The following is an 11,722-nucleotide window of genomic DNA, read 5'->3' on the forward strand; positions in this document are numbered from 1 at the left end:
TGCATCATCGAAGGCTGTCCAACCCTGAAAACCAACTCTCCAGGAGCATTTGGAGTAGCAAATGAGGGACCTCCATAGCCGACAATGCCCAGATCGGGAAATACAGGCAAGGAGGTGATCGATTGAGGTAAGTTCTTGCATGATCCACCCACCACAAAATCGAGAGCGAGGTTGTAAGCCCAGATCCCACTAATAGGTGTCTCGAACGTTGTTGGGTTGGGGATTTCACCAGCCGTGATTCGGAAGAAGGCATCGTGACGTGACTCGACTGGTAGGATAGAGCCAACGGTCGCTTCAATACCCGGATCGGTCGTCGAGAGTGCACTTTGCAAGCCTATCAAGGCTCCGATGCCAACACTCGTGATGATATTCCCCAAGGCAAAGAAGCTGGTCTCATCGGTAACTGGAAAGCTGTACTGGCATGGCTGAACATCTTGAGCCCCATTACCAGTCAGTAGCCCTACTATCGATGCCACGTGTACTTCTTCCTGTGCCGCAATATGGGACACCACGTTCATGTTGCTAACACCGTTCGTCGTACCGCCACTGCCCCATCGCGTGAAGTTCATCAGTCCTTCTTGGAAGAAGGCAGACTCAAGGTTCTCTAGGAAATTTGCGACCTGGAAGTTGTTGATACCATTTTGAGAGAGCTTAGGGGTGCCAGGCTGATTTGACAGACCGCCACCGGCTTGCTGCGTAATCTGAGGAGGCAACGCAGTGCCTGTGATCAACGCAGGCACAGCAACAGCTGACTTGGTGAAGAAGGATAGAGCAATTGGTACAATCAAGGAATACATGGCGACTGAAGCACAACAAGAAGAACTGGAAAACAACGAGAAGAGTAGAACACGCCGGAGGAGCAAGCAGAGTGCAGAGGCGTCATTGGGATTATAAAGTAGACTTACTACGTGTTTAAAAGTCAGATTTGGGGCCGATTGTGCCTGGATCATTGCTTGACGCCGTAAGCACTATTCATATCGCGAAGCATCTGAGGCTCACCATGCCTCGACCAACCGGAGATGGCAAGGGCCGCAGCCACATGTCACAGCATATGGAGTTCTGGAGAGCAAAGCAAGAAAGTGCCAGACCTGGTCCACACCGTCCAATTGAACTCATTGTGAGTCCCTGTCTCGAACCATCCTTCGGCCTGGATCGGTATCCAGAAGCAGAATCATGGAAGGCTGGAACGAGGCAAATTCATGAACTCGAGGAGGACAATGCGAGTCCAGCGGACACCGAAAACAAGGGGCGAGGTGGCTTCGAGGGACGCCTTACAGGTACAAGCTTCGGTAAGCAACGAAGACTAAAATGCTTCAGCTTGTTCGGTCCGTTTAGCGATTCTGTCAGCAGGATCCAATTTTAGATCTGATGTCCAGACGATGCATGGATACAGCCCAAGTCCGCAGGTGAAGGCTGTATACGCGCCAAGTGCAGCCATGCCCTTTTGGGGACTGTTTTGGTCTGACAATGATGGCAGCAAAACACTTTGCATACTCAAAGCGTCAAAGCCTTGTCAAGCACCTTCATTTTATTTTCAATGACGCGCTCAAGTTTACTGCATGATAATTGTCGACGCAGGGAGTCGATTGCTTCGAAAAGCTGCCATTGCACGAAACAGTCGCCATGAAAGCACCATTTCCAGTCAGCATGGGTTCCTTCGGCATTTGCACACAATGCATGCGTGCTCTTCGGCAAAGCGTCCGGCAAGAGGTAGGTCTTTGCTAAAGCTTCTTCCCTGACCAGAGCTGATAAATTTCGAACCAGAATTCGGTGCTGCTGGCAAGATCACCAGCTTCCAGCCGTCGACATCTGTCGGTCCAACAAACAGAACCAAGGTTTCAGACTCAAAGCACGAAGTCGAGCATACATCTCAACGTTCCTACCGCCACTCCGACCAACACCACCAACCTCACGGCCGAAATACCTGAAGATGCCTCGAAGGCGGAAGCACAACCAGAGCACACCAAATCCAAATCACCCCAGAGACAAGAACTCCCGACAGGTCCCAGCGTCGCACACATGCAGGCCCAGATTCAGCAGTCCCTGCGACGCCCGGCCATGGCCAACCCTCTGGCGAGTCGAGTAGCTCAGAGCCTGCGCAAGTCCGCCAAGGGGGCGACGCAGACGTACATCACCTACGGCGAGACGGAGACACTTTTCAAATCCTGTGCAGCACAGGCGGATTACACCATCCCCGAGGATCAGCGCATGGGCATCCTCACGGGCCAAGGACCTCCCAAGACAGCCGATGGGATCGACCTCGGCCACCCCGTGCGAGACACCTGGTGGTTCAAGACGATAGGCCTGCCGCCCACCTTTTCCACCTGGTCCCAGGTCGCGTTCCTCCACATGTACATCATCACGGTGCGGATGCGCGCGGTCGACACGACGTCCGAGTTCCAAGACTACCAGCGCTACCTGATCGAACACTTCTCCAGCGCCGCCGAGGACAAGATGGTCCTGCTGCACAACATGTCCGCTCGGGGCGTGCGAAACAAATACCTCAAGGACCTGTTTCTGCAGTGGCGCGGCATCTTGGCCGCCCACGACGAGGGCTTGATCAAGGGTGACGCCGTCCTTGCCGGAGCCGTCTGGCGAAACCTGTTCCGTGGACAGGAAGACGTGGATTGGGAGAAGGTTGCGCTCGTTGTGGCCTTCCTGCGCAGGGCCATCGCCAAAACCGGCAACCTCGATATAAAGACCATAGTCAGGGGTGTGGATGGGCCCGAAGGCATTTGGGCCCAAAGTCAGCGGCCGCTGCAAGAGCTAGTAGACCGCGAAAGTGGATTTCTCAAGGCGCCTCTCGCAGATTGATCGCCTGTCTATTCAGCTTTCATCGCCGACGTCTTTGTACACCATATGTATGTAGTATAGCATCTTGATAAAAAGTATCTTTTCGAGCCAATTGCTCTGGGCCATATGTTGCCATGGGAAATTTTCAAGACAAAAGATGAAATTCAATCAAAACTACCTTAATGCTATTGCTTTAGACCCATCCGGATTGGTATTTTAGTCTAATACCGTCAGACACCTTCCCGATGTAATGAATGTTATGCGTTGCCAACCCCTGATGACCCTAGATTCACGACCACCATCTCCTGTTATTGAACGATTGTGAATTCTCAGACATGTGCGAAACTCGAGGCGCTGACCAAAGTAACAATTTGGTATGATACATGCAAACAAGACGTCCCCGATAACATCTCCTGGGTGCCGTCTCTAGCATGGACAACAACAGTAACGACTCTCAGGACTTGTTGTCTCCTCTTAGGCGCTCTGCGGAGGTACGGGAGTCGTCTTGGGGAGTTTCAGCTCGCAGAAGCAGCCCTCGAAAAAAGGAAACCAGTCATAGCCGTCTGGACAGCTACCCCATCTTCCGCAAGGAACCAAGGGGTCAGGAGCTGTGGTAGCTGTGGTTGGAGCTTGTGATTCCTCCTCCTGAATGCTCTTGGGAATGTCTGCGACGTCTTCCAGTGGATCTGGCAACGCATGTCGAGGCTGCAAATGCGATTGTGTTGAAGTCACCACTCTTAGACGGCAGGGTGAGGTCGTGGCAGCGACATCCTTCTTCAAGGTCTGTGTTGGAGTATGAACCACAATAAGAACAACTTCATTGCTCTCGTTCAGTTCTTCATCGACGTGGTGATAGCCGTCACGCAGATCAACTTCATCCATGGACGCACCTTGTGGATGTGACAGGCGGCGTGGTGGCCAGGAACAGGTGTCGTCTGCTGCATTGCAAATGTCACTGCTGTCGTCGAGGGCTTCTGTGTCATCCAGCCACACATGGACACGTGGAAGAGCCGAGACAACTGTCAAAGGGCCAAACAGGATGGTAAGTGCTGCAAATGAGAATCGCATCTTTATTTCTGCGACGCAAGATTTGATCTTGGTCTGGAAAGTAAGAAAAACTTGAGGAGTTCGTTCCGCTCAAATATAATCATCCAAGAGAAGTTGCGCAGAAAAATCTCGAATTCGACCATTCCACCAATTCTGCTCGAATGAATCTGTACTCCCACTCCAGAGAAGAAAGGCACCATAAAATTCGATCATCTTCACATAGTGACTCGTCGAATCTTGTTGCAAGAGACGGTGAAGGTTGCGATACTCAAATTTCGATGCAGGAGCACACCATCAGAATTTCGTGACCAACTTTTTGGAAGGTGATTTTCAGGAAAGCATGTGTGGGTGGTACGTAGCAACCACCAGCTCGCTTCCGACATACTGTCACTTGAATCGTGAGATGTCCCGAGGTCATGCCAGATCTAAAGATCGTCTTGGTCGTGCGACGCGGGAGGTTGATCCCGAGGTACATGCACAGAGAGCTCAATTGTCGAGAAGACCTAGTTTCGAATCGATGGTACATTAGCAAGGGAATTTGGATAACCCAAGGGTCTCAAGATATCGTTAACAGAAATATGTTCAGAGGGAGACTCGGAGGGTAAGGAATGATCAGGCTCATATCGTCCCTTCTCTTAACCTGGATAGTTCCGATGTTTGCTGAGCATCACGTACGGCCATCCTGAAGGTGAGTAGAGCCAACTTTACAAAGGTACCTCACCATCCACATGTTAGCCAACTAGAAGTTGAATTTGAGGAAGTTTGGCGGAACGGCCTTCCTCTAAGGATTCAGGGAAGTGATACTCCGTAGAAACGTGGGAGTAAAACAGACCCTGGTCATCGGAGAGCTCCTGCTGATTCTGACATTTTAATGGCATATGCGAGTCTCTACTTAGAGAATTGGACCATGAAGCAGTATCGCTCGCACAGAGATCATAGGGACTTTGGATCAAGGGGCAAGTGTCAGTGCAGGGTTGAAAGCTACCGGGCAAGGAAATTGAAAGATAGGTCAAATGCTCCACCGAACTCATATTTGTACGGTGAACGAAGCGGCCAAAGCCGCTAAATGCCGGAGATGTTGCCAGAATGTCTCCAAAACGACTCCTAAGCAGCGCAGAATCAACTCTTGACCATTCTCTCAAACTTTGATCACAGTGTCTTGGACCGGATCCAAAGCAGTCGCCAGTGACTTCGGCTAGTTTTACAATGTTGAGATCTTCGTGAACAGACCGAACCGAGTCACAAAGTAAGAAGTCCTCAGCTGCCCTCGCCGGGCAGTTGCGCGCTCAATATGCTTCTCCTTCAAGTCCTACGACATCTAATCCCACTCCTCGTCCTCTTCTCATGTACCCTCGCTGCTGAGGATCTCTACAAAATACTCGGACTAGACAAGTCCTGTTCAGAAAGAGACCTGAAAAAGGCTTATCGCACTCTGTCGAAGAAATACCACCCAGACAAGGCGAGTGGAGATGAGAAGAAGTTTCTCGAGGTTGCAGATGCCTACGAGACGCTTTCTGATGCTACCACACGCAAGATCTACGATCAATATGGCCACGAAGGCCTGGAAAACCATAAAAGAGGGGGTGGCGCAGGAGGACAACACCATGACCCTTTCGATTTGTTCTCGAGGTTCTTTGGCGGCGGAGGACACTTTGCAGGAGGGTCTGGTGGTGGAATAAGGCGAGGACCAGACCTTGAAGTCAGGCTTCACATTCCACTGCGCGACTTCTACATGGGCAGAGATACAGAATTCACAATCGAGAAGCAACAGATATGTGAAGAATGCGAGGGCTCGGGGTCTGCTGATGGACAAGTTGAAACATGCAACCAATGTGGAGGGCGTGGAATGATTATTCAAAAACACATGCTTGCGCCAGGAATCTTCCAGCAGGTCCAGATGGCATGCGATCAGTGTGCGGGACGAGGCAAATCTATCAAGCACAAATGCAAGGTCTGCGGAGGCGACAGGGTCGTTCGAGGGCCAACCACATTGACTGCCAGTCTCGAAAAAGGCATGCCCAAAGGCCACAGACTTGTTTTCGAGAGCGAGGCAGATGAACATCCAGATCACGTTGCGGGCAACTTGTACGCGTTCCTCATGGAGCAGGAACCTGCAATGCCAGAGGATGAGAGTCAAAGAACAGACGGGGCATTCTTCCGTCGCAAAGATGATGACCTTTACTGGAAAGAAGTGCTCAGTCTTCGGGAGGCTTGGATGGGAGAGTGGACTCGCAACCTCACTCACCTCGATGGACACGTCGTTCAACTGCGGCGCAACCGTGGCGAAGTGGTTCAACCCGGCCAGGTTGACACGATCAAGGGCGAGGGAATGCCGATTTATCATGAAGGTCATATGCATGGCCATGACCATGATGGGGAAGAGTTCGGTAATTTGTACGTTGAGTACAAAGTCATCATCCCGGATCAAATGGAAAGCGGCATGTACAAGGAGTTCTCGTCAGTCTGGGACAAATGGCACAAGAAGAAGGGGGTAGACCTGCTGCAAGACAGTGGCAGACCGGCGCCCATTGTACGAGTAAAGGACGAATTATAGACTATGATGGCCATCCAAAGATGTATGAAACCTGGGAACGCTTTAGATCTAGTTTAGTTGGCGTTCAGCTGTACGTTGCGAAGATATTGTACCATCAGTGATCAAGGGAATACGGTACTCTGTCAACTTCAGCCTTGCGTATTGTACAAGCACTGCGCACCCCCTTTTCCCAGTGTCGAGTTCTCTGCAATTCTCGATAGCAACAAACCCGAGACACGAATCATTATCCGTTAAAGAATCAACGAAGAGCCACCCTACCACATATAACACACAATAAGGCTCGGAATGCTACTCGTGCCAATCAATGTCATTGGAATTAAAGAAATACCTGCATAGGTAGGGAATACTTCAGTTTTGGCTCGGGAGGCCTGAGTGTAAGAAGCTGACACTTCCCCGCTTCCTTTTGTGTATGGTACAAATACGAATACTTCAGGACGAAATGTTTTTTTTGTTCTTCTTCCAATACAGCAAAGGAAGTGAAGCTCTTCTGGTTTTCACCTTTGGTTCTACAAGTTTTTTGCTTACGTAGTGTCAAAGCAATTGTCTTTGAATTTTTCAGAAACAATGTCGATCCCGACTCGCAAGGAAATTTGGGCCCAGTGGGACAATGCATGGGACCCGGGGTTGCCAGCAGACAAACGCCTGGAGATTCTCAAGAACGCTACCGCTCCCGAGTTCACGTACACCAACCCTGGCTCACACATACCGAATGGAAACTTGAAGGAAGTCGTCCAGCTCATCGGGCAGTTGTTGCAGACGGAGGGGAACAACATGAAGGTCAAACATCTCAATTGGTGGGAGCATCATGATCACAGCGCGCTACATTGGGACATGGTCGATGCTGATACTGGAGAGGCAAAGATTCGTGGGTTCAGCCACGGTCGGTACGCCGCGGATGGGAAGTTGTTGTCTGTTACGGATTTCTGGTGAGGAGGCATCCAGAAGGACAAGCTGTGGTGGAGTACAGATGGCGAGATATCTTGGCTGTAAGATCAATACTATCGCTGGATCAGAGTCCTGATCGGTGATTTATTGATGAGATATTGGAAATTGTTCAATCAGTAATACTGGGTATAGCTGAGGTACGCTTCGTCGTCTTTAATCTCTTGAAGACCTGTGTTAGGAGTATCGAAGTGGGGAATTCCGTCATACCTACAATAGGCAGTGGAGTACGGATATTCCGCCGAACGAAGAGACGAGGCTGTGCATGAAAGGGTCACAATCTTGGTCTCAATACGCGAAGGGGAACCCTACTAAACATCGGTGCGTAACCACGTCGACTTTGGTGAAAAGAGCTCCCTGGGATAGTAGTCAAGAAACAAATCAAGCTATGTCTCGATGATACTCAAGTATCTCTCTGTACACCTGGCTACGTCAAAATAACTGACCGTTTGGTCACATAAAGGTCAGAAGATCCATGTTTCAAAAAAAGCAAGTATCCCATATCCCACATCTGATCAACACCAAAAATCGCAGTAAGTCCTTCACAAGCACAGTTTCAACTATATGTACGCCTCGGGCTGATCGCTCATTTGAACCTTTTCTTCATGTCCTCTGCGGTTGGCCATTTGGGATTCATCTCGAATTTCTCCTTGGTGGTGATACGGCCCGGGTAGCCTCTTGCATCCCTGTGCTCTGGCTCATGCTTTTCGTAAGCAAAGTCTCGTGCATCCACACCGTGTCTCCGGGTTTCATCTACCGCCTGGAAATTGTCATCCGAAACACTCATCTGGTGGTATTCTCCTGAGCTTCTCCGGGAGGCGTCAGAATACTGGCCGCGACGGTGGGTGTAACCCAGTTTCTCGTCCATCCATTTGGGAGTCATCTCGTCTCGGGGTGCGTACAGATGTTTGAGGCTGGGTCTGCGTCTGAGATTCTCGGTCGTGTGCTTCTCAGGACGCCTCTTGTTGCCATCATAGGTCAACTGAGCGTTATATGTGGGATCATCGCGGATCTGATCGAGGCTGCTAAAGTCCTCGTCGGCACCGAAGAGTTGGAAATCGCGGCCTCGAGGGGTCTCATCGCCTTTCTTGGACATGATGGACAAGGGCTTTGACGGACTGTTTGGTAGCTGAGTAGTCAAGTAAGCGTGGTCTTCTATGAGAGTTGGGTTCTCCTAATTATGAGGGTTTCAAGGAGCTTGGGATCACTTGATGAAGGCCTTTTTATATATGGAAGAGCCCCCAGAAGGTCATCGTAGCCTCGACTTTATACTTAATGGAGGCCTTTGTCGTTTGGGTAGCAACATGGTGAGGAGACATCTGTTTCCAAGTCAGTTTTCAAAGATGCATAGAGGTCATCTGGCTTCATCATCCCCACGTATAGGACGGTGACACAGAAAACAGCGTAGTTTACATCTCTGTTTGATTTTACCAACCTTCTGGGAGGTGTCTGCAAGTTGGAGCCTTCTGGCTATTGGTCATGCCGATGGGTTATATGAGAACAGATGAGAAGTGATTAGCTGCGGTTTCTGCATCTCGGTTCCAAGAGAAAATTGCTTAATCCTTGCACTCCATGAATAAACTAAGTGAATCATAAAAGCCCGTTCTCTTTAGATATGAAAATTTCTCGTGTGATGCGATACATGATCTCCTAGTCAAACTGCTCCTCGCCATTAGCAGCATGAAAACATGGAAATGGCTGGACAGTAAATAAAAGCTGTGGCATTTTTGAGATTTTTAAACTTATGCAGGTAATCTGTTCTGGAATGGCTTTCGTAAGTTTCTAATATACCTGTACTGTTCACCATCTACACTGCATGTCACTCTGAAAACACACACATATAAACACAAATCCAGGAAATATCACCACTGGCTTGACTGATACCCGAAATTCACCGTCAAAGGCTCAGTCCAGTGACTCACTTCTTGGGATATTTGCTTTTGGTCCTCTCGATACTGCTCTTAGTGACATGGTGTGGTATGTCAGGGTCTCGAGATCTGTAATGTCTGGTAGAAGTTTGTTTGTACTCCCAATCCCGTGGTTCAATGCGCTCACCAGGCAGAACTTGATTGAAATTTTCGTGGTTCTCTTGAGAAACTCTCTTTCTGTCTCTCTCTCTCGTATCCCAAGTCGCTTTACCAGGATCCACCTTATCACTGAACTGCGATTTTCGTCCGTTCTGAGCTGCAGCATGGTTCATGATATCTGCATCCCTATCAGGGTACCAGTCAGTTCCTTCATACTTTCTGATGATGGCTTCGGTGCTGTAGGCTTTGTGGATATCGTCGTAGAGATGCGATTTGTCCTTGCTCCGCGTCGAAGGCTCGCCATACTCCTGAAGTTCCCTCTCTTTGTCTTTGCGAGAACGTTGAGAAGAACACGGGTATTCATCGTCTCGAGTATACCGATTGGGAACATTATATCGCTCATCATCCATCTCATGACGGTCCAGGTACTTGTCATCCCGGTCGTCATAATACCGATCCATGTACCTATCGGACATCTTGGGCGTCGTACTCTTGAAGGAGATATGTGTCTTGACTGTTGGTACTATCCGAGAAGTCGTCGTTCCAATGGTTTCTGACTGTCGGATGCTGCACTACGTCGAACATGTTGGATCGGTGGATCAGAAGTATTCTGCTTTTTATAGTACGATGTGACAAACAAGTACCCGATGTGTGACAATGCCTAGAGACACTCCTCGGATTCATTTGGCAATGAGTGCGGCACTATATTCACATATACAAGCAGTCATTGCTGTGTGATCGTCATGGCGAGAACTTCTAGTGAATGCTAGGGGTGATCCGTGTCAACAATGACAATAGCGTCAGGATAACCGCGGCGTAAGAAGCGTATTGTCACGAAGTATCAGGGATCGCATATATGTACTCGTACATACTAATAGTAGTGAACATGATCGTCATCGACCTCGTCAGATCACTTTTTTTGCACAGTCAAGGAATACCTATATCGGAGTTTAGAAAGAAACTTCAATGATGCAGATCACAAGGCTGGAGCCGAAAGGGGTTTGGTTGTACCCAATGACAAAGTTACAGATATCGACAGAGACACACCTCGCTTCTTTTCAGGATTAACGTATTGCTGTCTCTTCCAGTTTCACTCTTAGTGTTTTTCCCAAAGAATCTCCCACTTCAGCGATCACTAGTAGTCATCCACTATAGACAGGAACAACACAACTCTACAACATCACGCTGGAGCCACCGATGTAGTTATCAAGAAAACCTGGAGTCGACCTCACACGCTATAGTTCTCATAGATGAATCTATCAATCGTGTAGTCCGAAAATTGTGTTGATGCCCTTCCACTCACTGACCTCCACGTGCGCGCACACGCTGCCAAACCCGACCATGACATCGCGATATTACCAAAGCTGGCATACTTTTGACTCTACATCTGACCAATACCATGCTGCTAGATATGGAAAGATATTGAGTAGGTACGTTAGGGTTCAGGGAAACGACTTCATCGGAGCAGAGGTATGGCCACATCGACTGAAAGCCCCCTCTCACAATCGCAGTCGCCGCCGAACAATTTTGAACCGTAGATGAGCCATCTAGCTGTAGAAATATGGCCGTTAGCTGAAGATCTTAGATTTCCGTTGCGCGGGGATCTTTTTTCGCACTTTGATCAAGACTGAACAGAATGGGAGTGGTCTGATGTGGAAGTAAAACATTGAGAAACTCTACAGGGCGAGTGATTCAGCTATTGATCCAGAAGTCCGGAACTCTTACACTGGATTTTTACTCACACCGACGGCTGAATTTGTCATGCCTTGTCAGACAGATGGCCAGGTGGTGATGATACCGAGCTGAGAGGCCAGTCCCAATATAGATGAAAGTCCTGGATCACTCAACGGAGTATTCCAAAGCATTGTGTAACCAGTAGTCCTGCTAGTGACTCAAGTCGAGCACACCGTTAGGAGCGTAATCACCGTCACCTGTCTGATTACCAGGTTCCGCTGTGGTGGTGGTGATGGGAGTAATCGGCCATCACAGTTCACTCTCACTGTCATCATTCACCTCTTGGTTCCCAGCCTGATAGCCTCGCCTGAGCAGGTCACCGCCCTGTGAATTAATAGCATATATATTTTTAAGCCCTGAAATTTCTGTCAACTAACCTTCACAGGAACCGATCTAGGATCAATCCCTCACCCCCCATGGTGCAATGGTCAAAATCGCCGTCTCAACAGGGAAGTCAGTCAGGTCAAACTGGATGGCTATCCTGCAGGCAACTTTGACTTTCCGAGGAGGACGAAAATTGGTACAACATTGGGGTCACAGTGGGACATCAATTCGAGGGTTCAACACGAAGTATAACACAACAGAGGGATATTAATTCGGGGGCAGATTTGGGGCACAACAACTA

General features: G+C 49.1%; 4 protein-coding genes across 4 annotated transcripts; 3 read left to right on the forward strand and 1 right to left on the reverse strand.

The window, feature by feature from the left end:
• Nucleotides 1–1,000: 1,000 nt before the first annotated feature.
• Nucleotides 1,001–1,363, forward strand: PV06_05470 (uncharacterized protein; the record flags this gene model as incomplete). The annotated part of the gene is made up of 1 exon (XM_016406481.1): nucleotides 1,001–1,363. The coding sequence occupies one exon, from the start codon at nucleotides 1,001–1,003 to the stop codon at nucleotides 1,361–1,363; it is 363 nt and encodes a 120-aa protein (XP_016262085.1).
• Nucleotides 1,364–1,547: 184 nt separating this feature from the next.
• PV06_05471 (uncharacterized protein) lies at nucleotides 1,548–2,932 on the forward strand. Its single transcript, XM_016406482.1, has 2 exons — nucleotides 1,548–1,710; nucleotides 1,765–2,932. Exons 1-2 carry the CDS (start codon nucleotides 1,624–1,626, stop codon nucleotides 2,812–2,814), a joined length of 1,137 nt encoding a protein of 378 aa, XP_016262086.1. The 5' UTR covers nucleotides 1,548–1,623; the 3' UTR covers nucleotides 2,815–2,932.
• Nucleotides 2,933–2,971: 39 nt separating this feature from the next.
• PV06_05472 (uncharacterized protein) lies at nucleotides 2,972–4,032 on the reverse strand. The gene has a single exon (XM_016406483.1). It carries the CDS (start codon nucleotides 3,859–3,861, stop codon nucleotides 3,268–3,270), a length of 594 nt encoding a protein of 197 aa, XP_016262087.1. The 5' UTR covers nucleotides 3,862–4,032; the 3' UTR covers nucleotides 2,972–3,267.
• Nucleotides 4,033–4,965: 933 nt separating this feature from the next.
• On the forward strand, nucleotides 4,966–6,613 carry PV06_05473 (uncharacterized protein). Its single transcript, XM_016406484.1, has one exon. The coding sequence runs from the start codon at nucleotides 5,132–5,134 to the stop codon at nucleotides 6,392–6,394; it is 1,263 nt and encodes a 420-aa protein (XP_016262088.1). The 5' UTR covers nucleotides 4,966–5,131; the 3' UTR covers nucleotides 6,395–6,613.
• Nucleotides 6,614–11,722: the final 5,109 nt, after the last annotated feature.

This window comes from Exophiala oligosperma (genome assembly GCF_000835515.1).
Source record: "Exophiala oligosperma strain CBS 72588 unplaced genomic scaffold supercont1.5, whole genome shotgun sequence".
NCBI lineage: Eukaryota > Fungi > Ascomycota > Eurotiomycetes > Chaetothyriales > Herpotrichiellaceae > Exophiala > Exophiala oligosperma.

Excerpts from the sequence above, each read along its gene's own strand:
- PV06_05471 (XM_016406482.1), top strand. The coding sequence starts at position 1,624 with ATGAAAGCACCATTTCCAGTCAGCATGGGTTCCTTCGGCATTTGCACA. Across the intron at positions 1,711-1,764 it reads GGCAAAGCGTCCGGCAAGAG|AATTCGGTGCTGCTGGCAAG; the intron begins GTAGGTCTTTGC and ends ATTTCGAACCAG.
- PV06_05472 (XM_016406483.1), bottom strand. The coding sequence starts at position 3,861 with ATGCGATTCTCATTTGCAGCACTTACCATCCTGTTTGGCCCTTTGACA.
- PV06_05473 (XM_016406484.1), top strand. The coding sequence starts at position 5,132 with ATGCTTCTCCTTCAAGTCCTACGACATCTAATCCCACTCCTCGTCCTC.